Genomic DNA, 25,346 nt, shown 5'->3' on the forward strand with positions numbered 1-25,346 from the left:
AGGTACTTATTCTGTGTACCAGGTACTGTGCTAAATGTTGACCAGGTACAGGCATGCCTTGTTTTGCTGTGCTTTACTTTACTGTACTTTGCAGATACTGCTTTTTTTTTTTTGCTTTTTACAAATTGAAAGTTTGTGGCAATCCTGCATCAAGCAAACTTATCAATGCCATTTTTTCCAATAGTCTGTGCTCACATCATGTTGCCATGTCACATTTTGGTAATTCTTGCAATATTTCAAATTTTTTCATTATTATTTTATATATTATGGTGATATCTGATCAGTGATCATTGATGTTATTATTGTTATTGTTTTAGGGTGCCATGAATTGTACCCATATAAGATGGTCAACTCAAGTGATAAATATTGTGTATGTTCTGACAGCTCCACTGCTCAGCCATTCCCTATTTTTCTCCCTCTCATTGGGCCTCCCTATTCTCTGAGACACAACAATATTGAAAGCAGATCAATTAATAACCCTACAATGGTCTCTAAGTGTTAAAGTGAAAGGAAGAATCAATCAATGTGGCAAACTTCATTTTTATCTTATTTTAAGAAACTGACACAGCCACCCCTAACCTTCAGCAACCACCATCCTGATCAGTCAGCAGCCATCAACATCAAGCAAGACCAGCAAAACCACTCACTGAAGGCTCAGATGGTGGTTAGCATTTTTTAGTAATAAAGCATTTTTAAATTAAGGTACGGACACTATTTTTTAGACATAATACTATTGCACATCTAATAGACTACAGTATAGTATAAATATGACTTTTATATACATTAGGAATCCAAAACATTCATGTGACTCACTTTATCACACTATTTGCTTTATTGTTTGTTCTGGAACCAAACCTACAATATGTCCCAGGTGGTAAGAACTGATGGTATTTTCTCTCATAGTCTAATGAAGAAGATAACATGCAAACAATTACGTACAACTAAGCTATATAGAAGATAAATTGAAAAAATTAACAGAGAGAAGGCACTAGAATTAAGAAGAATCAGGGAAAGAAAAGTCTTATTAAAAGTGATTCAGGGAGACCAGGAGATGGATAGAAGGAAGGAGTACGTTCCATACATGAAGGACAAGCCAATGAAAATTCCCCAGAGTTGAGAGATGGAATATCTTGGTAAAGGACCAGTAAGGAGGCCAGTAACTGTAACCCAGAGAACATGTCTGGGGGTGAATGGGAAATATAATGTATAAGAAGACTAGAAGGTATGCAGGTGGGGGGGGGGGCGCGGCAAAACATTATGAAGGACTTTGAATGCCAAAAGAAGATTTTATATTTGATCCTGAAGGTGATAGGGAGCCACTGCTGTTTATTGAGTAGGAGGGTGACATGGTCAGATCTGTGCTTTGGGAAAAATCACTTTGGTGGCTGAGTGGAGCGGCATTTGTGGCAGGCAGATCAGCCAGCAGGTTATTTCAGTAGTCAAGGTGTGATGAGGGCTTGCACCAGGGTGGTATCAGTATCAGAGGAGAGAAGGGGGGGATATTCAAGAGATGTTTTAAAGGTGAAATTGACAGGCCTTCACAACAGATTGGATGTGGGGGGGATGAAAGATAGTGGGGAGATGAGAATGACACCTACGTTGTGAGTCTGAGGGACTGAGAAGATGGTAGCGTAGAGTCAATAAATGAATCAATTTTTATTAAGCTACTACTGTATGCAAGGCAATGTGCTAAAAAGAGGGTACAAAAAGAGGGAAAAAAAGTGCCCAACCTCCAGGCTCTTACAGTCTAATATACACGGTGTCCCTAAAGTCTGGACACATAGGAAATCTCATTAACATCTCATTAACCGTTTTACCTAAGACTGTGTTCAGTGACTTCTTTTTCTGGGGTACGCTAAAGGAGAAGGTATACTCAATGAAAAGCACTGATGCAACATACTTGATTGAATGCATAAAGAGTGAATGTGCTAAAATTGACGGCAATGTGGTATTATTGCATCGAGTTTGTGTGAATCTTGCAAAGTGCATCAACCTTTGCATCACAAACGATGGAAGTCATATTGAAGATGTTATTTGTTAATATTCCAATTAAATAAAATGTTGTTGAAAATTTCATTCATTTCATTTCCTGAAAATATGCATTTTGTCTATGTGTCCAGACTTTAGGAACACCCTGTATATGTATGTATGAATGTATGTATGTATGAATGTGTGTATATATATATGTATATATATATATATATATATACATATATGTGTATGTGTGTGTGTGTGTGTGTGAAGGTCCAACCACGTCATACACAAACACACACACACACACACACACACACACCACACACACAATAAATAGGGGATAATTAACAGAGAAGGCACTGGAATTAAGAGGGGTTGGAAAAGATAAGTTTTTAGTTAGGACTTAAAGGAATCCAGGAAAGTTAGCAGGATGAGTTACTGGAATTAAGAGGGGTTGGAAAAGATAAGTTTTTAGTTAGGACTTAAAGGAATCCAGGAAAGTTAGCAGGATGAGTTGAGGAAGGGAAATATTCCAGCCTTGGCCAGCCAGAGAAAATGCCTGGAGCCACAAGATGGAGTGTCTTGTTTGTAGAACAGCCAGGAGGTTAAGTGTCATTGGATCTAAGAATGTAAGGATCTAATAAGGATCTAAGAATGTATGTTGGAGAATAAGGTGTAAGAAAACTGGAAAGGTAAGAGGGAACTTGGTTATGAAGGGCTTTGAATGCCAAACAGAGCATTTTGATTTTGATCCTAGAGGCCATTGGAATTTATTGAGTGAGGGGTGTGTGTGTGTGTGTGTGTGTGTGTGTGTGTATGTGTGTGTGTATGTATGTGTATGTGTAAAATCACTTTAGGAGCTAAATGGAGGATGGATTGGAGTAGAGAGAGAGACTTGAGACAGGCAGACCCACCAGCAAACTATTGCAAACTATTGCATGAGGTGATGAGGGCCTTTACTGGAGTATTGGAAGTTCAGAGGAAAGAAGTACTAAAAGTGAAATCAACAGGCCTTGTCAACAGATTGGATATGGGGGACTGGGAGAATGGTGGTGCCCAGTCAATCAGTCACTCAGTCAATAATCATTTATTAAGCTTCTACCATGTGCCAGACAACATGCTAAAAAGACAGTACAAAAAGAAGATAGAGTACCCAACCTCAAGGAGCTTACAGTCTAAGGGGGGAGGCAACATGCAAACAAATACACACATATATACACACACATACATATATATCATGTGTGTCTGTGTATATGTGTATATATGTGTGTATGTATATATATATATATGTATATACACATACACATATATATTATAAGATAAACGGAATAATTAACAAAGAAGGCACTGGAATAAAGAGGGAGCAGGAAAGGCTTCCTGGAAAAGACAAGTGTCTGAGGGAGGATTTGAATTCAAGTCTTCTAGGTGGTACAGCAGATAGACTACTGGGCCTGGAGTCAGGAAGACTCATTTTCTTGAATTCAAATCTGATCCCAGAAACTTAATAGCTGTGTGACTGGGCAAGTCACTTAACCCTGTTTGTCTCAGTTTCCTCATCTGTAAAATGAGCTGGAGACAGAAATGGCATACCACTCTAGTATCTTTTCTAAGGAAACCCCAAATGGGGTCACAAAGAGCCAGACAAGATTGAAAAATGACTGAACAAGAAGATAGAGTTGATAATTAAATCCCCAGAAGCTGATGAGATTACCAAGTGAAATAGTATAGAGGCAGAAGAGAAAAGGGCCTAGGGTAGAGCCGTGTAGGACATCCAGAGTTAATGGGCATCCTATTTAGGTTCCATAAACATGAATAGAGAGGAAGTTGCTAAACATTTTCACTTCAGAGTTTTGTCTATCCTAAGGAAAAGATTTCCTACTAATTACAAGTGCTTGTTTCCCATAAAATCATAGGAGTGTACTGTAACAGTAAAAAACCTCCTTTGCTCAGGGTTAGTTGTAGCTCTTGGACTCTCTCTCTACTAAAATACTCTTTTAATTCTAGAAGCACATATGTACAGACTGGGCTTAGTTCTGGGGGATCCTGGACCCTAAAAAAAGTGGTCAGAGCACTCCCCCATTTTCTTTGTTTTTTAACATTCCTTCCTTGGAATTCCAGGAAAAAATCACTTACAGCTTGGGCTTAGCCCATGTACTGGGTATGCGTAAGTCAGGCATAGGACAGTTTTTATTTCCTGCACACAAAAGAAATGATTACCCAACACAATCACTCATTGACAAAAACTTAAGAGACTTAAAACAATTAAGACAAAGGTAGTTTTTGGACTTGCTGAATTGACATTTCACAACACCTTGCTTCTGTACTGTCCAAATAGTTCCTTCCAAGTTCATGCTTTTTGGCAAACCAGACCAGGGAATATAGCCCCCAAAATACCAACACACCAGGTCCTGCTCAAATGAATTCAACTCAAGCCTTCTCAGCCAAAAAAAACCCCAAAGTTTTATTAAAGATCTGCCATATTGGGCAGAGTCTTTAAGAAATTTCCCCATTTGTGACCCTTGTTTTGACACAAGAGCTAGATTGAATCTGAGAACCTTCATGGAGGCAGGATGAGACTTATATACAGATAGGCTGTGGGAGGGATCTAGGGTGGTCCTGGGGTGATGGGAGGAGGGGTTTAGGGAGGGTCTTGAGGAGGAGTCTAAGGAGGAGCTTGATGGGACTGGGGTGCGGTCAGACTCCAGGAACCAAGAGAATAGGATTAAGGGTGAGAAGTAGCTGAAGGCTACCTGGAGAATAACAGACAATGTAGGACTAGGCTAGTTTAAAGGTAACAGATTTGGGCATAGACATTTTGATAGGGTCAAGGGTGGAAACTAGGCAGACAATGGAGGGCTAGACTAGGTTAAGAGTAACAAAGATTTGGGCCTGGTGATAATGAAAGGCTTATGGCCTCAGGCAAAAGTCTCATCAAGGGAAGATTGAAGGAGAATTCAAGGGGGCTCCCAGATCCTGTACCCAGTCAGGATCTGAGGTGAATCCTGAGTCAATCCTTGAAGGAAGCTAAAGATTAGCATAGGATCTTTGGAGGAAACTTGTTCAAAAGTATGAAAGTAAGATATGAGAATGCTACCTTCAAAAACGTCAGGTAAAGCAATTTGACTGGCTGACAGTGGGAAAAGGAGTAATATGACAGAATTCTGGAAAGCTAGATTGGAGCCAGAATGTAAAGAGCTTTATATAATAAGCTGCAGAATTTGTATTTTAGTTAGGAAACACCAAAAATTCTTGATCATAGGAGTGGCATGATTAGATCTATGCCTTAAGAAGATTATTATAGTAGTCATGAGGAAGCTGATTCAAAGAGGAGAGAGACTAGAAGCAGGGAGAGCAATTATGAGGCTATTCAGATAAGAGGTAGAGAGCCTAGGTAGTAAAAATGTTGAGGAGATAGAATTTATTAACAAGATTTGACACTTGATGGTAAAGAGGGTGGGGGATGAAGGATTGTCAAGTGATTGATGATTCTGAGGTTGAGAACCTGAATGATTGAAAGGATGGTGATAACTTTAAGAGAAATAGGGAAGTTTGGAGGAAGGGCAGGTTTATAAAGGGAAGATGATGAGTTTTGTTTTGGAAAGGTTGAATTTGGGATGGAGATGTATAGGAGGCAGTTGGTAATGTGAGGCTGGAGCACAAGAAGGAGATTAGGGCTCATGCATTTTGACTCTGAAAAGTTATCTTAATAGAAGTAGAAAATGGGAGGAATACCACAAGATTGAAAAGAGGCAAATATCTCAATTTTTGGAGAAAAGGGAAGAGAAGGCCAATGTGAACTTGACTTCTTTTTCTGGGAAAATTCTAGAACAGATCAGAAATAGTTCTTTTTTATTTTTAAATGATAAAATATTTTATAAATGAGTTTGAAATTGCATGTCCAGCATGAAAAAATCTTTGGAAAGGGTACCAAAAAAAGATAAGAAAAAGTTGTAATAAGAGAGGATTTGATGGAAGCAGCTGTTGTTAATTTGGGCCTTAAATTAAGAGTAAGCTTTGGAGAGATGGCAGAGAACAGAGAAGACATTAGAGGAACAGGGCAAATAACCAAAGGTGAAAAGACAAGAATGAATAAACACTTGTTTGTGAACCCATCATATCCACTAATCAACCAGATTAAGAGAACATTTGTTCTTATCCTATTGCTGAATCTCACCACTGTTAGCACTGGTTATCAACTGTTAGAACTGTCTCACACACAGGGTTGTGATCAGCTCTAAGTAAGCCTTTTAAATACAAGTCATTCCCCAATTGAGAAATGGTCAAAGGATAAGAACAGGCAGTTTTCAGAGGAAGAAATCAAAGACATCTATAGTCATATGAAAAAATGCCCTAAATCACTATTGATTAGAGAAATGTAAATCAAAACCACTCTTAGGTACCACATCTCTCCTGACAGATTGGCCAACATGACAAAACAGGAAAATGATAAATGCTGGAGAGGATGTGGGACAATTGGAACATTGTTACATTGTTGGTGGAGTTGTGAACTGATCCAGCCATTCTGGAGTGCAATTTGGAACTATGCTCAAACGGCTATAAAAATGTGCATACCCTTTGACCTAGCAATACCACTTCTAGGGCTGTATCCCAAAGAGATTACACAAGTGGGAAATGGACCCATATGTACAAAAATATTTATAGCAGCTCTTTTTGTGGTGGCAAAGAATTGGAAATTGAGGGGATGCCCATCAATTGGGGAATGACTAAACAAATTGTGGCATATGAATGTAATGGAATACTGTTGTGCCATAAGAAATGAGGAGCAGATGTATTTCATTACAACGTGGAATGACTTATATGAACTGATGCTGAGTGAGGGGAGCAGAACCAGGAGATCATTATACAGTATTACAGAAACACGGTATCTGTAAGGACTAACTTTGATAGACTTGTAAGAGATGGGGGAGCAGTTTTGTTTCCACAGGGTTAAAAGCATTCCTCTTCCTCCCCCTTCCTTCCCAGCTTTAGCAGAATGTAAGTCAGGTGATTGACTGGAACTACTTCCAATCAGAGTTTTGATCTAGCAGAAACCAGGCCTCAGGTTGGTAGGGTGAAAGGTCAGAGGCGTGTACTCATGCTTAAACAAGCCATTTAAGGAGGGCATGATGTAGGCAGTCAAGGGGTTGTATCAGGCCAATGAAGAGCCTGGCTAGAGATTCAAAGGGGGCGGTCTAGAAAAGGATTGGCATCCATCTGAGTCCTTTGTGATCCCCTTGCTCTGTTCAGGGGAGGTACCCATTTATTCAGACCTAATAAATGTAAAATATAATTAAAGTGCCCCCAACCTCTACTGTTTTGGTGGTGTCCTTTCTCATGAGAATGAATAATAAATGCTTTTTCTGATTTTGGCCTTGGACTCTGAACTCTTTATTGTGCCGTTGCACACAGACTTCTATCAATGCAAGGTTCAAAGATAGCTCCAAAAGACTCATCATGGAAAAAGCTATGCATGTCCTGAGAAAAAATTATGGAGTCTGAATGGAGATTGAGGCAAACTTTTTGCTCTCTCTTTTTTTTTTTTCCTTTTTTGGTTTTGTTTCTCTTTTCTCATGATTCATTCCGTTGGTTATAATTCTTCCTTACAACTGGACTATTATGTAAATAAGCTCAGTGTGAAGGTATGTGTAGAACCTGCACGGTATTACATGCTGTCTTGGGCAGGGGAGGAGAGGGAGGGAGAGAAAATTTGAAACCCAAAAATTTGTGGAACTGTTTATAAACTAAAAATAAAAAAATAAATTTATTATTTAAAAAAAAGAAAGCCTTTTAATGGCTGGAGCCTGACATAAAGGAGTACCCATAAAATCATCTAACTTTTGCAGAATTGTAAATCAGTAACAAATGACCAAATACATCAGACTGAAAACCAATTTACAACTGACTGACCGATTTATGTGATTATAGAAGTACATATGTTTTGCCTCATGTTCTTGAACAATAAAATATGTGAGCAAGAAATAGTGGTGCATTACATTACTCACAAAGCTAACTTCAATTTAGCTATCATGCCTTTGTCTAGATTTAATTAATTTTTATGTAATTTTATTTTCTAATATCCATGAGCTAAATCATTTTCCCAAGAATCTGAAAAGATAGAATTTGAGTAATTTTGTTTAGTTCAATATTGTGAAAAATTTGATTCCAATCACATGGCTATTCATTTTCATGATAAGAATTACAACTGTTTGATGTCTTTGTTTTTATTAGCTGTTGTGACCAAGAGGAAAAAAAGAATCAGCACATTATAAGACTCTCTGGCAGGTCTTCTAAATCTGTTTTCCGAGGACCAAACAGGCATAATTCAGCTTATGATATACTAGCATAGCTTTCAAGCAATCTGTGACACTGCCATAAGAAATGAAGCATCTAGTAAAGCAATGTTTAATTATATGTGCATTATTCAAAGCTATACTGTAGTACACATGTTATATAAATATGCTATGATGTGAATATGTGTCATGTATATACAAAGAGGCAGCATAGTGTAGTAGGAAAAAAAAAACACCTGGATTTGAAGTCAGGATATTTGGGTTCAAATCATGAATATTGCTTATTATGTTATCTTTGTCAAATTTTAAGCCTATATGAGCCTCATATGTAGAATGAGAGGGAGGGTTGGAGTAGATGATCTCTAAAGTCCTTTCCAGATTTAAATTCTATGATAAATATGCATGTATGCATGGCCATTTCCATAGGATTAAAACTTTTCCCTTGAAGAAATGGAAAACTGACTTGGTATTTATCACTTTAATTCATTAGCATATCTTTATGACCTATTTGTAACTGAAAAGCCATTTTATCTTCCATCTTTACTGTCCTAGAAATGTTTTAATTCCCTGCTCTCTGCTGGCTGTCTTTCCTTTATGTTGGTTTTACTAACAGCACAAATCTCCTTTGAAATGTAAAAGCTCTATCTTGCTTCCCAATAAAGGTGAAAGGAGCCAGTTTCAAGAATGAATGTGGGATTCAATCATAATTGAGCTTGATAGTCACACAGCAATGATGGGGCTGTGTGCTTTCTAAGGAAGCAAAGAAATATGTGTTCCCTATGAGATGGGCTATATATGATACCCAGAGGTTCTTCCATGGATGCAGACTGATTATGTTTAGCACTTAGTGAAACTGCTTTCTGTCATCTGGATAAGTGAGTGCAAGGGAGAAGCAAGAGGGCAGCTAGGTGGCACAGTGAGTAGAGCACTGGCCCTGGAGTCAGGAGGACCTGAGTTTAAATCCAGCCTCAGACACTTGACACACTTGCTAGCTGTGTGACCTTGGGCAAGTCACTTAACCCCAAGTGCCCTGCCTTCCCCTATGCAAAAAAAAAGGGAGAAGCAAGAGGTTAAAGTGAAAAACTTACAGAGAAAACATTCTTCTGTGTCTATTTGTGAAAGCAGAGAAGACCCAGAGAAAGAAAGGTCAGTCTGCAAATTAAAGAAGGGGCACTTCACATTGAAAATTATTGGGAATCTGATATACTCATCAGATTGATCATACCTTTTCATGCTTCTCTTGAGTCTTATATTTGAAAGTCAAATTTTTTATTCAGCTCTGGTCTTTACATCAAGAATGCTTGAAAGTCCTCTATTTCATTGAATGTCCTTTTGACTCAGTTTTACCAGGAAGGTGATTCTCGGTTTTAATCCTAGCTCCTTTGACCTCCAGAATATCATATTCCAAGTTCTCTGATCCCTTAACGTAGAAGCTGCTAGATCTTGTATTATCCTGATTATGTTTCCACAATAGCCAAATTGTTTCTTTCCGGCTGCTTGCAATATTTTCTCTTTGACCTGGGAACTCCTAGGAGTTTTCCTTTTGGGATCTCTTTCAGGAGGTGATTGGTGGATCCTTTCAATTTCTGTTTACCCTCTGGTTCTACAATATCAGGGCAGTTTTCCTTGATAATTTCTTGAAAAATGATATCTAGGCTCTTTTTTTGATTATGGCTTTCAGGTAGTCCAATCATTTTTAAATGATCTCTCCTGGATCTATTTTCCAAGTTTGTTGCTTTTCCAATGAAATATTTCACATTTGTTTTCTATTTTTTCATTCTTTTGGTTTTGTTTTATGATTTCTTGATTTCTCGTACAGTCATTAGCTTCCATTTGCTCCAGTCTAATTTTTAAGGAACTATTTTCTTCAGTGAGTATTGGGACCTCCTTTTCCATTTGGCCAATTCTGCTTTTTAAGGCATTCTTCTCATTGGCTTTTTGGACCTCTTTTGTCATTTGGGTTGTCTATTTTTTAAGATGTTATTTTCTTCAGTATTTTGGGGGCTCTCCTTTAGCAAGCTGTTGACTTGTTTTTCATTATTTTCTTCTATCACTTTCATTTCTCTTCTCAATTTTTCCTCTACCTCCCTTCCTTGATTTTCAAATTTTTTTTTTTGAGCTCTTCCATGACCTGCGGGCAATTCATATTTTTCTTGGAGGCTTTGGATGTCAAAGATCTTTGGATCTCTGACTTTGTTGTCTTCTTCAAGTTTCTACTTGAACAAAGGAAGATTCTATAGTCTGAGTTTTTTCCCACTGTCTGCTCATTTTCCTAGCCAATTACTTGACTTTTTAACTCTTTGTTAAGGTAGGACTTTGCTTCCATTGTGGAGGGTGTGCTGTCCCAAGCTTCAGGGATTTTGTGCAGCTATTTTCAGAGATACTTCCAGGGACTTGTAAATTTTCGGTTCTTCCAAGGTGATATGATTAAAGGAGAGGTGCTCACTCCTCTCCTGGCCTGTGCTCTGATCTGTGAGTGACCACAAGCCCTCTTTTCTGCTTTGTAACTGGAGGAGGATTCCCTTTCCACCACCTCCACAAGCTCTGTCACACCAGCGCTCCTCCTTGTTCCAGGACCACCATCCAGGACTACAACCCAGATCCAAGCAAGGGGAAAGTAAGAGAATCCTGCCTCCATACCAGCAAAGAGATCCTGGCAATCCCCCTCTGATCAGATCCCCCCACTGTCTGTAGGCTAAGTACTCTGGAAGCAGCCATTGCCGTTGCCACCATGGGGCTGGGGCCAGACTGAGTTCCTTTCTCATCCAGGTCTGACAGAACTTTCCTACTGACCTTCTAAGTTGTCTTTGGTGTTTGTGGGTTGAGAAGTCTGGAAACTGCCACAGCTGCCAGTGATTCAGTCCCCTGAGGCCTTCTCAGGGTTTGCTGGGGCCTGGTCTTTGCTGGTGAGGTTTGCGCTGGACTGTGCTCCTCTCAGACTGGTGCAACAGACCTTTCCTGTCAACCTTTCAGGTTGTCTTGGGCAGGAAATTTGTTTCACTGTCTTTTTGTGGGTTCTGCTGCTCTAGAATTTGTTTAGAGTCTTTTTTTTTTGCTTTTATTTGGAGGGGCTTGAAGAAGAGCTCAAGGAAGTCACTGCTTTTACTCTGCCATCTTGGCTCCACCTCCGATAGCTCTTAAATATCTAGAAAAAGAACCAGGGATTGTTAATTGCAAACGTGTCTTCGTTAAGAACATGTTGTTCATGGCAGTCTCATTTTATGTTTTTTGACACAATATCAGTAGATGAGGGGAATGCTGTGGATATAATTTACCTAGATGTCAGCAAAGGTTTTTATAAAGTATCTCATACAATTCTTGTGGGAGAATTGTAGAGATTTGGACTAGATAACAAATAAATTTGAGAAATTCAGAACTGGTTGGGTAACTCCTCTCAGAGATGCCCTTAATGGCCTAGTGCCAACATGGAAGTACTCTGCAGTACAGTATTCCAGGGACTGAATTTGGTCCTTTGCTGTTTAATATTTTTATTAGTGTATTCACAAAGGCATAGATGGAATGCTCAAAAAATTTGCATATAACACAACTCTGCTACACCTTACTTTCTGCCACAAATTCTTTGATACAATGACACTGGCCTCCTTGCTGTTCCACAAATAAGACACTTTATCTCTTGACTGAAGGCATTTTCTCTGGCTGCCCCCTATACCTGAAATTCTCTCCCTCCTCAGCTCTGTCTGCTGACTTCCCTGACTTCCTTTCAGTTCCAACTAAAATCCCATCCTTTATAAGAAACCTTTCCAAACCCTTAAGTCTAGTGCTTTCCCTTTGTTACTGATTTTCTGTTTGTCCTGTATATAGCTTATTTGTATATATTTGTTTGCATGTTGTCCTCCCCTTTTAGAGTAAGCTCCTTGAGGGCAGGGACTATCTTTTGTCTCTTTTTAAAAAATACATTATTTTTATTTTATTTTATTATTTATTTATTTTTAACATTCTTTTTTTTTTTAAATTTGAATTCCAAATTTTCTCCCTCACTCCCACCCCTTCCTCTATCCATGAGAAGGTAAGCAATATGATATCAAGCATACGTGTAAACTCTTCTTTTGCCTCTTTTTGTATCCCCAGAGTAGAAGCTTAATAAATGTTTATTGATGGACTAATTGGAAGGGATAGCTAATATAGTACACTAGACTACACTATAACTAGAGTTATAGGATCCAAAAAGATCTTGCTAATCTAGAGTATCGACTCTAAGACAAAATTCATAAGGCTTCATTTACATTTGAGTTTTTGAGAATTTTTATTTCCCCGCCAATTACATATAAAAACAATTTTTAACATTTAAAAAAAATTTTGAGTTCCAAATTCTCTCTCTCCCTCTCTTTCTTTCTATTCCCTCCCCCCCCCCCACTGAGAAGGCATGCAATTTGATATAGGTTATACATATGTAGTCACGCAAAGCATATTTCCATGTTAGTCATATTATGAAAGAAAATAGAGGCAAAAAGCCCCAAGAAAAATAAAGAAAAAGTATGCTTCAATTTGCATTTAGACTCCATCAGTTCTTTCTTTGGAGATGGATAGCATTTTTCATCATAAGTCCTTCATAATGATCTTGGATCATTGTATTGCTGAAAATAGCTAAATCATTCACAGTTGATCATCATACAGTATTGCTATTATTATATACAATGTTCTCCAGGTTCTGCTCATTTCAATTTGCATCAGTTCCTATAAGTATTTTCAAGTTTTTCTGAGAGCATCTTGCTCATCATTTCTTATAGTACAATAGTGTTCCATCGCAGTCATATGCAACTACTTGTTTAGCCATTCCATAATTGATGGACGTCCCCTCAATTTCTAATTTGCCAACACAAAAAGAGCTGCTGTAAATATTTTTGTACATGTAGGTCCTTTTCCTTTTTGTTTTTTATCCCTTTGGGATACAGATTGGTATGACTTGGTTAATGTGTATGCATGGTTCTATAGCCCTTTGAGCAGAATGGTTGAATTCAATATACAATTTCACCACCAGTTCATTAGAGTATCAATTTTCCCACATCCCCTCCAACATTTGTCATTTTCCTTTTCTGTCATATTAGCTAATCTGATAGATGTGGGGTAGTAGCTCACAGTTGTTTTAATTTACATGTATTTAATCAATAGTTATTTAGAACGTTTTTTCATATGACTATAGATAACTTTAATTTCTTCATCTGAAAATTTAACAATTGAGGCATGGCCCTTATTTCTATAAATTTAACTCACTTCTCTGTATATTCGGGAAACAAGGGCTTTATCAGAGAAACTTCCTGTAAAATTTGTCCAACAGTTATGATTACTGTGTATTTCCCTTTATCTGATTTCCCCCTGTTTATCCTACTCTTTCTCTCCTTTCACCCTGTGCATTCTCAAAGAAGTTTTGCTTCTGACTTTTACTTCCCTCAATCTATCACCCATCCACCCTTTTCTCATTCCCTTCCTCTTCTCCTTTCCTGTATGGTAAGATAGATTTTTATACCCAGTTGAATGTGTATGTTATTCCCTCTTTGAGCCAACTCCCATTACACTAAGCTTCACATGCTTCCCCCACTCTTCCCCCCATCTTCCCCTCCACTATAAAAACTCTTTGGGGCCTCTTTTTTTATACTATTCTACTTCTCCCTTTCCATTTCTCACAGTGAATTCCTCTTTCTCACCCCTTAATTTTATTTTTTTAAGATATCATCCCATCATATTCAACTCCCTCTGTCTATGTATACTCCTTCTAACTGCCCTAATAATGAGAAGGATTTGAGGAGTTACAAGTATCATTTTCCTGTGTAGGAATATAAACAGTTTCACCTTATTGTATCCCTTATGATTTCTCTTTCCTTTTTACCTTTTCTGGTTCTCTTGAGTCTTGTATTTGAAAATCAAATTTTCTATTCATCTCTGGTCTTTTTATTAGGAATATTTGAGAGTCCTCTATTTCATTTAATATCCATCCCCTCCCCCAATACTCAGTTTTTCTAGGTAGGCAATTCTTGGTTATAAACCTAGCTCTTCTGCCTTCTGGAACATCATATTCCTAGACCTCAGATCCTTTAATATCAAAACTGCTGAATCTCGTGGCTCCACAATATTTGAATTGTTTCTTTTAGGGTGCTTACAATATTTTTTCCTTGACCTGGGCTCTCTGGAATTTGACTATAATATTCCTGGGAGTTTTCATGTTAGGATCTCTTTCAGGAGGTGATCAGTGGATTCTTTCAATTTTTATTTTACCCTCTGGTTCTAGAATATCAGGGCAGTTTTCCTTAATAACTTCTTGTCTAGGCTATTTTTTTTATCCTGGCTTTCAGGTTACACTTGAGTTTTTGAAAATCAACATTACTATTACAAATGGGAGAGGCATGGTTAGATGGTTGTTCTTAAAAAATATATATATCTAGGGGGTTTTAGTTGCCTCAATATGTCAGCAGTGTGAATTGGCAGCCAAAAATACTAATATGATATTTGGATACATTCAGAGAGGCATAGTTTCCAGGAATAAGAAGGTGATAATCTCACTGTACTTATATTTCATCTGAGTTTTGTATTCGGGTTTATGTGCCATGGTTTAAGAATGACATTGAGAAGCTGGAGAGTGTTCAGAGGAGGTCGTCCAGGTTAGTGAAGGGCTTTGAGTCCAAGACAGATGAGGCTCAGTTGAAGGGACTGGGCATGTCTTAGAGAAGAGAGACTCTGGAGGGGGATATAATATCTGTGTATAAGTATTTGAAGGGATTCTGTTTGACTCCAGAGGGTAGAACCAGTAGCAATGGGAGGAAGTTGAAAAGATGTAAATCTTGGAAAAATGGAAGAAAAACTTTTCTAATCATTAGGGCTATTTAGAAGTGAAATGGACTGCCATAAGAATTAGTGAGTTTTCCATCTTTGTAGGTCTTCAGAGACTGAATGACTATTTCATAAGTTGTATTGGAGATCTAATTTTTGTATGGATAGTAATAGGTGCTAATGGTTCCTGAGATTCTTTCCAGCTCTCAAATTCTAAGTTGACAATTAAATCTAGAGGCCCTGAGGATATCACCAAGAAAGAGGGTATAGATAGAGGTCTAGAAGGGGTGTCTTGGGGGAATATCCTTGGTTAGGAGGTAATACATAGTTGGAAGAGGAGACTAAGAAGAAGTCATTAAGATAGGAAGAGAACCAGGAAAGAGCAGTGTCATTAAAAAAAAAAGGTATAAAAGAATATCCAGGAGGAAGGGCTGATCAACAGTTTCAAAAGCTGAAGAAATGTCAAGAAGGATGATGACTGAGCCTACAGTCATCAGATTTAACAACTGACTGGTAACTTTATCAAGAGCTATTTCCATTAAGTGGTGGGGTTTGAAGCCAGGTTGCAAGGGGTTAGGAAGTTAAGTGGGAATTAAAAAAGTAAAGGCAATGAGAATTTTTTTGGTAAGAATTTGACTCATACTTGTTTGATATTGATACACAAGACATGAGGATAGTTACCTTACTGTATGTGCTGACAAGTGTGTTGCCCTGTGGAAATATGCATGCTTATTAACAAAAAATAATACATTTTCAGTTTTAAGACTATATTATGTACTTAGTACAAATATTCATGGACACTGATATTAGAAGAAAACTAGTTATAGAAGAAAAATACATGAATGAATTAACACAAGCATTTTCTTTTTCTTTCCCCAAAGTTTTGTCGAAGCAGCATGCCTCACAGATCCTTATGAGAAAACGCCGAGCAAACACTTTTATGGAAGAAACTAAAAAAGGAAATCTAGAACGAGAATGCATTGAAGAACTATGTAACAGAGAAGAAGCTAGAGAAGTCTTTGAAAATGAGCCAGAGACGGTAAGAGTCTATAACATGTAAAAGGCCAGGATTTGAATTGTGAGAGCACAGGACAGTAAGAACCACTACATGGTAGCGAAAAGAACTTTTATCAAAGCGGATAAGCTCACTTTTCCAGCAGCAGAGAGAAGCCCCAGTAAAGACCTTATGAAATGAGCTCCTGTAGGGGAATTTGTGGCTTCACTGGATTCATCCAGGTGGAGGCTTTATTAAGGCTAATTAGAATGGTCCTTTTTATGGGAACTGGACTTGAGTTTGTAACCCCACAAGTCATGTAGCTCTCTAGGCAGTTACAGATAGGGCAGTTCACTTGGCCAGGTTCAGTCCATCACCTGGTGTTGTATATAATTCCATTGGCCAGTGTCAGACAGGAGACATCACTAGAGGATTCTCCTCTTCATCCCTATTATCTTGCAGGGTCATCTCAGGTATTAGTTAAAAACTGACAACAGGAGGACACAAGGGAAGCAAATGGGTTATGTGCACTAACATTACAATTTCTGTGACTGCCCAACTAACAAAGTCAGTATCGTGATCAAGCTGGCTAAGTGATGGGGAACAAGAACAGAGCTTCCTATAGCTCAAAAGATTTCCACCAAACAGCGACAGCAACAATAATAATTGCAATTCCTTGAATGCCCTTGGGCTGCTGTTCTCTGAATCTTCCCTCTCTGTTCTTTCCATAGTCACTGTGGGTTGTTCCTAGGTGACTCTTAACTGATTCTTATGATATAATGGCAAGAGCCTTGAATCAAGAGTCAAAGGAGCTGGCTTCAGATCACTGCTTAGCACTTGTGTGACCAAGAGTCTGTTTTCCTGCCACCTACAACACTTCAGCTAAGTGTAACAACAATTCGGCTCGCAGCTGTTGTGGGGTGTAAGACCCAAGAAGACCAGCAACAAGAGCTGCCAGAACAGGTTCTTCGATCTGCTTTACTAAGGAAAGCATCTTTAAGGGGTTAACAACCTTACTTCTATCCAACATACAAATATGATTCACTTAGTTCAGGAGGAAAAGCCAGCACCCTGAACTTCAGAGCAAATACAAATTACAAACATACACAATATAAACAGACCAGATCACAATTCATAGTTACCAGGAAAGCATCAACATCTGGGTTCACGAGCTGGGAGACTTATGGTGGCTGCCCGGAGTCCCACATCACTCTTCCAGTGGGTGAGAGCCCCAAACAAACAACTCTGTTCTCTCCTTTTATATAGTCCTTAGCATCATCCAATCCAACTAGAACGTCATCTGATTGACCAGAATTTAGGCATGTACCATTGGCTCTGGTCTTAGCAACTCCCCTGAGGACCCTGAGGGCTTCACACCCACATTACCTTAGCACCTAGTAATTAGGGGTTTGGGCCTGGGGCTTTGCACCTAGTAAGGCTCAATCAAAGACATTTAATTAACTTAGCATTCTAAAACAGTAAAAAAAAAGTCCCACCTTAATTAATATTACACCAAGATGCTATATATTTCATCAGTTCCTTAAGGATCTGCTCTAGATGTAAATGAAGAGTTCCTTCTAGCCAGGGGTGTCCTGAAGCCAGCTCAGGAAAGCTGATTGTTCCATTTTCAGTGTTAGCATTTATACCTTATATCTCGTGGGGGCATGTAGGTGTCACAGTGAATAGAGTACTAGGCCTGAAGTCAGGAAGACTTGTCTTCCTGAGTTCAATTCTGGCCTCAGATACTTACTAGCTGTGGGACTCTGGGCAAATATCTTACCCCATTTACCTCAGTTCCTTATCTATAAAATGAGCTGGAGAAAGAATTGGAAAACCATTCCAGTATTTTTGCCAAGAAAACCCTAAATGGAGTCATGAAGAGTTGGACGTGGTTGAACAACATCAACATTTTTACCTTGGAAATCAGCAAATGCTACAACTCAAGGCTTGATTTATCATTTTATTGATTGTCTAGACTTAAGGAAGTGATGAAGAAAATGTTTATAATCAAGACTCAGCTTAGAGCTTTAGAGAGCTGATTGTCAAACACTTAACAGCATACTACTGCTGCCAACTCTGAATTTACAGAATCATAGCTCTAGAGGGGACCTCATTAGAACTGAAAAAGATCTGAGGCCCTCTAGTCCTAATCTCTTACTTTACAAATGAGGAAACTGAGGCCCAGGGAGGCTAAGTGACTTGTCTCAAGGTCCTATAGATATTAAGTATTAGGGTGGAATACGAACCTAGGTCTTAATCGCTAGAGTCTGTATGATACAATGTGGCCTTTAAAAAATCCTGGTTTGACTCAGGATTGGATTTTATGCTTCGAGGCAAAATGATTCTTTCCTTGTTTTGTTGCTTACTGTACTGGTAGGCAAATGGGAGAAGGAAAATAAATATTGAACTCTCCAAGTATGGGAAAGTATCATTGAAAATATGCATTATTTACATATGTTTCTAGAGCTTATTGGGTAAACGGCCTCCTGTTGGCATTCAAGCTTTTATAGACAGTCCCCAACTTACAAATGCCCAACTCATATATACCTTATCTATGAAAGGTGGCCAGCCAGTCTGCCATAGGAATACCTCTTTCCATTCCATTACAAATCTCTTTCCCTTCCATTTTTTCCCTTTCTGCTTTTCTTTACTTTCCTTCCTCTCAAGACTCCTCATCCCCTTCACCCTTACTACCCATGAGGGCCACAGGCTCCCCTATAATAACTCTACCCTCAAACCTGGTCTTTGGTTTCTCACCTTTTCAGTGTTAGGAGGAAAGGGAAGGAGAAGAAGAAGAAAACACTGCAGTTCCTGGAGGGTCTCTTTTTCCTTAGGTCCTTTCCCAGAGTCTTTGGCAATGGAAAAATAGAAGGGAATAGGTATGGGGGAAGAAGGGCAGGAGGAGGAAGGAGGAGTACCCTTAATGTTAATCCCTTTTCTCTAGCCAAGCAACAGAGTCATTGATAGCTTTGAAGAGAAAGGAATGAGGGAGATAAGGAGGGAAGAAAGAGGGGCAGATTTAGAGGAAGACCATCAATTTCTGATGGTTTTATAACCTATCAACCTGAAATTATAAGTCCACAAATCTGGATGGGACCTCGTAGGCCATCTAATCTAATCTCTTCATTTTACAGATAATAAAACTAAGGCCTAGGGAAGTTAAATAGTTACCCAAGGTCTCAAGGACAGTAAACTTCATAGGTGGGATCTGAACTCAGGCCCTCTGACTTTAGAGTTAGTGTACTCTCCATTGTACCATGTTTATATTTTTCCTAATTTGAAATTTAATGTCTGGAAACCGCCACAGCTGCCAGTCCCCTGAGGCCTGCTCCAGCCCTTTCTGTGCTGTTGTGGCCATGGTTGGACTGTGCTCCTCTCCCAGCCTGGTGTAATAGACCTTTCTTGTCAACCTTCCAGTTTGTCTTGGGCTGGAAATTTGTTTCACTCTGTCATTTTGTGGGTTCTGCAACTCAAGAATTTGTTTAGAGTCATTTTAACAGGTATTTGTAGGGGCTTGGGGGAGAGCTTAAGCAAGTCCCTGCTTTTACTCTGCCATTTTGGCTCCTCCCCATGAGATTTAATGTCAAGAGGAAATGGGAAAATGAAATGGGTTGTTCTCAACCCACTCCTTACATGAAGAGTTGCCAGCAACATCCTTACATTACTACCTAGCCTAGAGGCAGCTGGTGGCACAGTTGCTGAAGTAGTAGCCCTGGAGTCAAGTTCAAATCTGGCCTCATCAGCCTCAGACCCATACTAGCTATATGACCTTGGGCAAGTCACTTAACCTCTGTTTGCCTCAGTTTCCTCAACTAGAGAATAAGGATAATAATAGCACTATCTCATAAAGGTTGTTGTGAGGATCAAATGAGGTATTTGTAAAAAGCACTTAGCATAGTTCCAGCATGCAGTATTTACTATATAATGCTTATTTTCTTCACTCTCCCTTATCTTCCTACATCCTCCTTATATCACAACCTTTTCTTCCATTTCTCATGGTTTCAGCCCCCGTATTATCCCTTCCCTATATTAAAAATGCCAAACCAGGGATCCTTATCCTGGGGTCTATAGACCACCAAGGGATGGATGGATAGATTTCAGGGATTCATGAACTTGGATGGGAAAATGGCTTCTTTACTTCTATATAGTTGCTTTCCTTTGTAATTTTATTTATTTCATGTATTTTAGAACATTATTCTGAGAAGGAATCTATAGGCTTAATCATATTGCTAAAGGGATCCATGACCCCCCAAAATGTTAAGAACCCCCCTACCCTAGGCCCATGGCACCAACACACCCACTCACCACTTCTTACCACTCCCTTAGTCTCTTTTGCCTTAAACTTTACCCTAGAGACCCTGCCCCAGATTCTCTAGTTTCAGAAGCCCAATACCTGCTCTCATCTCTGTCCCTTCTGGTTTTTCTTCCCCAAACTGCCAGAGTTACCAAAAGTGGTCAGGACGTGGTAGAGTCTCAGTTTGCATTGCTTGGCTATGGAAGGGAGAGAAGTATTCCTGGCATCCCAAGTTGTAACTCAAAATATAGTGTCCCACATGGTGTTAAGGTTTAATGGCATATGCAAGTGCATTGTGGGCCAAATAGGCATTTGTGGACTGCCATGGGAACCTTACCACTACATATAACATTGTTTCTAAGGGAAAATGCCTTTATAGTTCAGAACTGATTTACAAATAAAAAACATAGATTATTTAAAAATTGGGGACTTTCTGAAGATAAAATGATTATTATATACTTTAATGTGGACTCTCATTATTATTCATATTTAATGAGCTCAGTTAGTTTGAAAGATATAGCATATATGATGCACCAAATAGGCTCGATGATGATGAATGCATTAGATTTTAATAAAAGGGCAGGATCAAGTGAGATAATATTCAAAAATCACTTTGCAAACCTTAAAGTGTTATAGAAATGCTAACTATTATTATTCATGTATTAGAATTTCTTTTAGGTTAAGAGGGCATAGATTTTAAATTAATTGATTAATAATACATTTCAAGTCTATTTGCCATCACTTTGTATTACGAGCCATGTACTGTTCAGGCTACTTATTATGATGAAATTTGCAGCAATATTTTAATGTAAAAATATCAATATATGTGACATATTTTGTTTTATAATTTAATTATCACTGTATTATAATTTAAATGTGCTAAGATACATTTTCTCCTTTTTTTCTAGAACTATTTCTATCCATTATACTTAGGTAAGTTCAAAAAATGATAATCAAAAATGTTTAGAATTAAATGGGACCTTAGTGGTCATTGAATGCAAGCTACCTCCCATTCTTTCTAATTCGTTCTAATAATCTTGTCACCTGAAATATCTGTTACATTTTTTTTGTCCTTTATCTGTGTTAGATAGTTACTCACATTTGGACTTTAATTTCACTGTGGCATTTTGGCTTTCTCTATCATGTCTCTTCACAGTGCATATAACTCCTTGTAACAATTTAGGAATGTATATTCACTATATAATATATGATAGACCACTAGTGATAGACCATTCTTAACTAATATGAGATATGGGCCTCTATGATTGGGCAAGGGGATGATAGAGAGGGAAGAGTCATAAGTGACTCTGAGGTTTTCAATTTGAGAGACTGGAAGGATGATGGTGACTTCAACAGAAGTAGAGAAGTTTAGAAGAAGAACATAGGGGAGATGATGAGTATGGTTTGAGACATATTTGAGGTACTAGAAGGACATATAGGTAGAGGTGTCCGGCAGGCAATTGGGAATATGGGACTGGGGTTAAGGAGAGAGATTAGGGCTAGATATTTGATTTGGAAGGCATCTGTATGGAGACTAGTTGCTGATGATAACACCAAATGACAGAGTATTTAAAAAGAAGAGTAGATGGCTCAAAAGAGAGAGAAGAGAAGAACTTTGGGAGACATAAAAACTATGAAATGGAAGGTAGAATGATGAACCAGCAAAGGACTGAGAAGGAGTGATCAGAGAAGTAGAAGAAGATCCAGGAATAAGTGCTGTCATGGAAGACAAGGAAGCAGAGGGTAATCAGGAAGAAGGGAGTGGTTGAGTGTCAAAAGATTCAGCAAATTCAAGAAATGAATGAAACGTGTTTATTATGTGTTTACAATGTTCCAAAGCACTGTGCCTTAGCACTTTGGTTACAAATACACAAGGAAGAAAATTTCTGCCCTCAAAAGAGGTAACTTATGTTCTAGAAGGGGAAGACAATATATATTAAGGAATGGTGGTTTGGAAAAATCACAGGGATTGTGAGTGAAACCATAGGGGAGTCAACTGATATGCCCTTTCCAGAGGCAATGGCAGTATTGATTTGTTAACAATTTAGAGAACAAGTGATAGAAAATAGAGCAGAGGGTATGAGTGCAGAAAATGGTAAGGCTATGGATAGAAGGGATGGTAATTGGATGGGGTGTGAAGCAATATCTGGCTTTTGGGGCTGTCTAGATATAATGGGTCATGTGTGATTACACTTGCTGAGGAACCCATCAAAACAGCATGTTCCCACGGTATGCTGAGTGGATTAAGTCACTCAGGGAATGATTTCAGGAGGTCTTCTGGTCTAGAGGGAACAATGGCAGTGCAGATGGCAAGATAATGGCTTGGCTTGGATGGTGGGATGAGATGAGAACCATGGTCTGGGGTCTTTCACTGGCTAGATAATGTGGGCCATGTATGTTTGCACTAGGTGCCTTGCTAATCGGGACAGCAGAGATTTAGGGTGAGGCCTGAGAAAGGATCATCAGATTTTTCAACTAAGAGATCATGCACAATGTTTTGGATACAAGATTTAGGACAATGGTAAGTTAAATTAAAAGGTGTAGTGAAATGAATGATTGTGAGGAAAGAGAAGTAGTGAGTGTAGACTTTTCTGCCTAAGAACTAGTGGCAGAAGGGAGGAAAGCTTTCAAGTAATAGTTACTGGGGATATCAGGGTCAAGGAAATGATTTTTTTTTAAGTATGGGGAAACCTGGGCATTTCTGGTAGGTAAGGATAAGCAATACATGTACACCTAATACTCCCCTTTTCATTAAGTAGTTTCCTTAACTGGTTCCCTGCCTTTCAGGAGGAATCTGGCTTTCTACTCATAGTAGACCAAATCCACACGAGTCCTTTCATTGACCAAGTCATATTCCCATATTCTACAATAGAGAGAGCTTTCTGACTCATAAGTAAGTTTTTCGGAATCTCAGATAAGTTTCTCTGAAACCCTAATGATTTTTTTGAGGTCTCAGGTTTGGCCTTCAAGATAGAATAACATTATCTTAATATACTTAAACTCTTAACATAAAATACCCTTGTGGCTACCATTTGTACTGAGGAGTACATGATGATTATTTATGATAGATAAGGTCAATTCAAGATAAAAGGTCCAACTTTGCATATACCAGAGATAATAAAGTGTTTTGTTTTTCTCAGCCTTTACTCTTGCGGGAATTATTTGATACTATTTTATCTTAAGCTTCTTATTCTTTTTAAATTTAAATTGTTAACCCTGGAAAGTAGAAAGTACTATCAGGCATAGGAATAAGTGTCTATTGGTTACTGGCCCCAGGTGGGAGATCCATTAGAGTGCCTGAATTTTAAACAGAAAAAAAGCTCAGGTTAATGGGAGATCTTATGTTGGGAAGCTTAGAGCTCAGAAGGAATCAGATTTATAGTTGGAAGGGATCTTAGATATCATCTAGTCATAGATCTTGAGTTGGAAGGGGCCTCAGAATCTATCTAGTTTAATATTATTATTTTACAGAAAAGTCAGTTGGTCTATGTAGGACAAGGAAAGTGCCAGATAGCTGTAACAACAATGCTGCTTGCTGCTACTGTGGCTGTGTAAGACTAACAACACCAGCATCTGCTTTTCTAAGGAAAGCAACTTTAAGGGGTTACAATCTCACTTTAATTAAACATACATATATCATTACTTAGTTCAGGGTGAAAAGTCAGCACGCTGAACTTTCAGAGAAAATACAAACAGAGATTACAAACAGGAATTATGAGCAGAGAGAATAACAGAAACCAACAGACAGGCTTTTATCTGTCTGACCAAGACATCACATACATAGTTAGAGAAAAGCATTAACATCTGGGTTTTTCAAAGCTGGGGGGTTCTTTGACGGCTACCCAGAATCTCCACACCAACACTTTTCCAATGGTGTGCCCCCAAAAGCAAAATGTCAACCTCAGAGCTCATATACCCTGTTCAGTGCCCTGAGGGCTCAGTGCCTGTTTAGCAAAAAGGGGTGTGGGAAAGATTTTTAATCACTAGTACCACATCTTATGCGTTGTTTCTAATCAATGACTCTTGATTCAAAGACAAGACTCAAAGACACCTGATTGCCTCAGTGCTGAGAAGCACTCCAAAAATAAAAGACCCCACTTTGCTTTCCATTACATTTGAAAGGCAAGATTCATCAAAGGTACTTGATTTCCTCAGTGCTGAGAAGCACTTCAAAACAAAAAACAAAAGTTCCCACTTTACCTGCCCCATTCAAACAAAGGCAAGACTCATTAAAGGTACTTGATTGCCTTAGCATTCCAAAAGAGAAAACTGTAAAGAAGTCCCGCCCTTCTTAACATTACAAGTGGTGCAGTGGATAGAGCACTGGCCATGGAGTTCAAATCCAGCCTCAGACACTTGACACTCACTAACTGTGTGACCCTGAGCAAGTCATTTAACTCTACCTGCCTTGGCAAAAACAAACAAACAAAAAAACCTGCCTGAGAATAAATGGCACCTAAAAGAGGAATGGTATGCTGTTTCTAGAGGGTAGAAAAAGATAAAAATGATAAAGAGGAGGGAAAAAGCTTTTGTTTTGTACCACAGGTGAAGCTGGGGTAGCAAGAAATTCAGTTTGAAGAAGAGAGGTGGTGGTACATAAGTGAAGTCAGTCCTGGGACTTGTTCACAAAAGGAAAAAGGGTGCCACATTTTCTTTCTTATAGAGAAAACTGAGTGAAAACTTTGTTCAAGGATACCAACATTTAGGGTACTAAACTGGAGGAAAAGGATTTTGTTCCATGATAACAAAATTTAGAAGTTATTAAAAATATAGATGATCAGAAACATCCTGAATTTAGCTCTAGTCAGCAAGAACAATTAGCTAAATGGGAGGCTACCAAATGAAAAGCACTGTCATTTTCCACCCCCTTTCCCCCCATTGGTAGCTCGCCTAACTATAGTCCATTGGTGTGTACTCACAGGGATCTACTCACAGGGAGAATCTCTAGCTCCCATAATTGGATTTATCTTAAAATTTTGATTTGGAGGCATGAGCTAGAAGTATTTAGTTG

General features: G+C 38.6%; 1 protein-coding gene across 1 annotated transcript in view; it reads left to right on the forward strand.

Annotated features, from left to right (window-relative positions):
* Window positions 1-25,346, forward strand: part of PROS1 (protein S) — a 124,868-nt gene that overhangs the window by 35,456 nt on the left and 64,066 nt on the right. The window contains exons 2-3 of the mRNA XM_036754676.1: window positions 15,929-16,086; window positions 21,244-21,268. Coding sequence (XP_036610571.1) covers window positions 15,929-16,086; window positions 21,244-21,268 — 183 coding nt within the window. The remainder of the gene's footprint in view (window positions 1-15,928; window positions 16,087-21,243; window positions 21,269-25,346) is intronic.

The sequence above is a fragment of the Trichosurus vulpecula genome, chromosome 4, assembly GCF_011100635.1.
Source record: "Trichosurus vulpecula isolate mTriVul1 chromosome 4, mTriVul1.pri, whole genome shotgun sequence".
NCBI lineage: Eukaryota > Metazoa > Chordata > Mammalia > Diprotodontia > Phalangeridae > Trichosurus > Trichosurus vulpecula.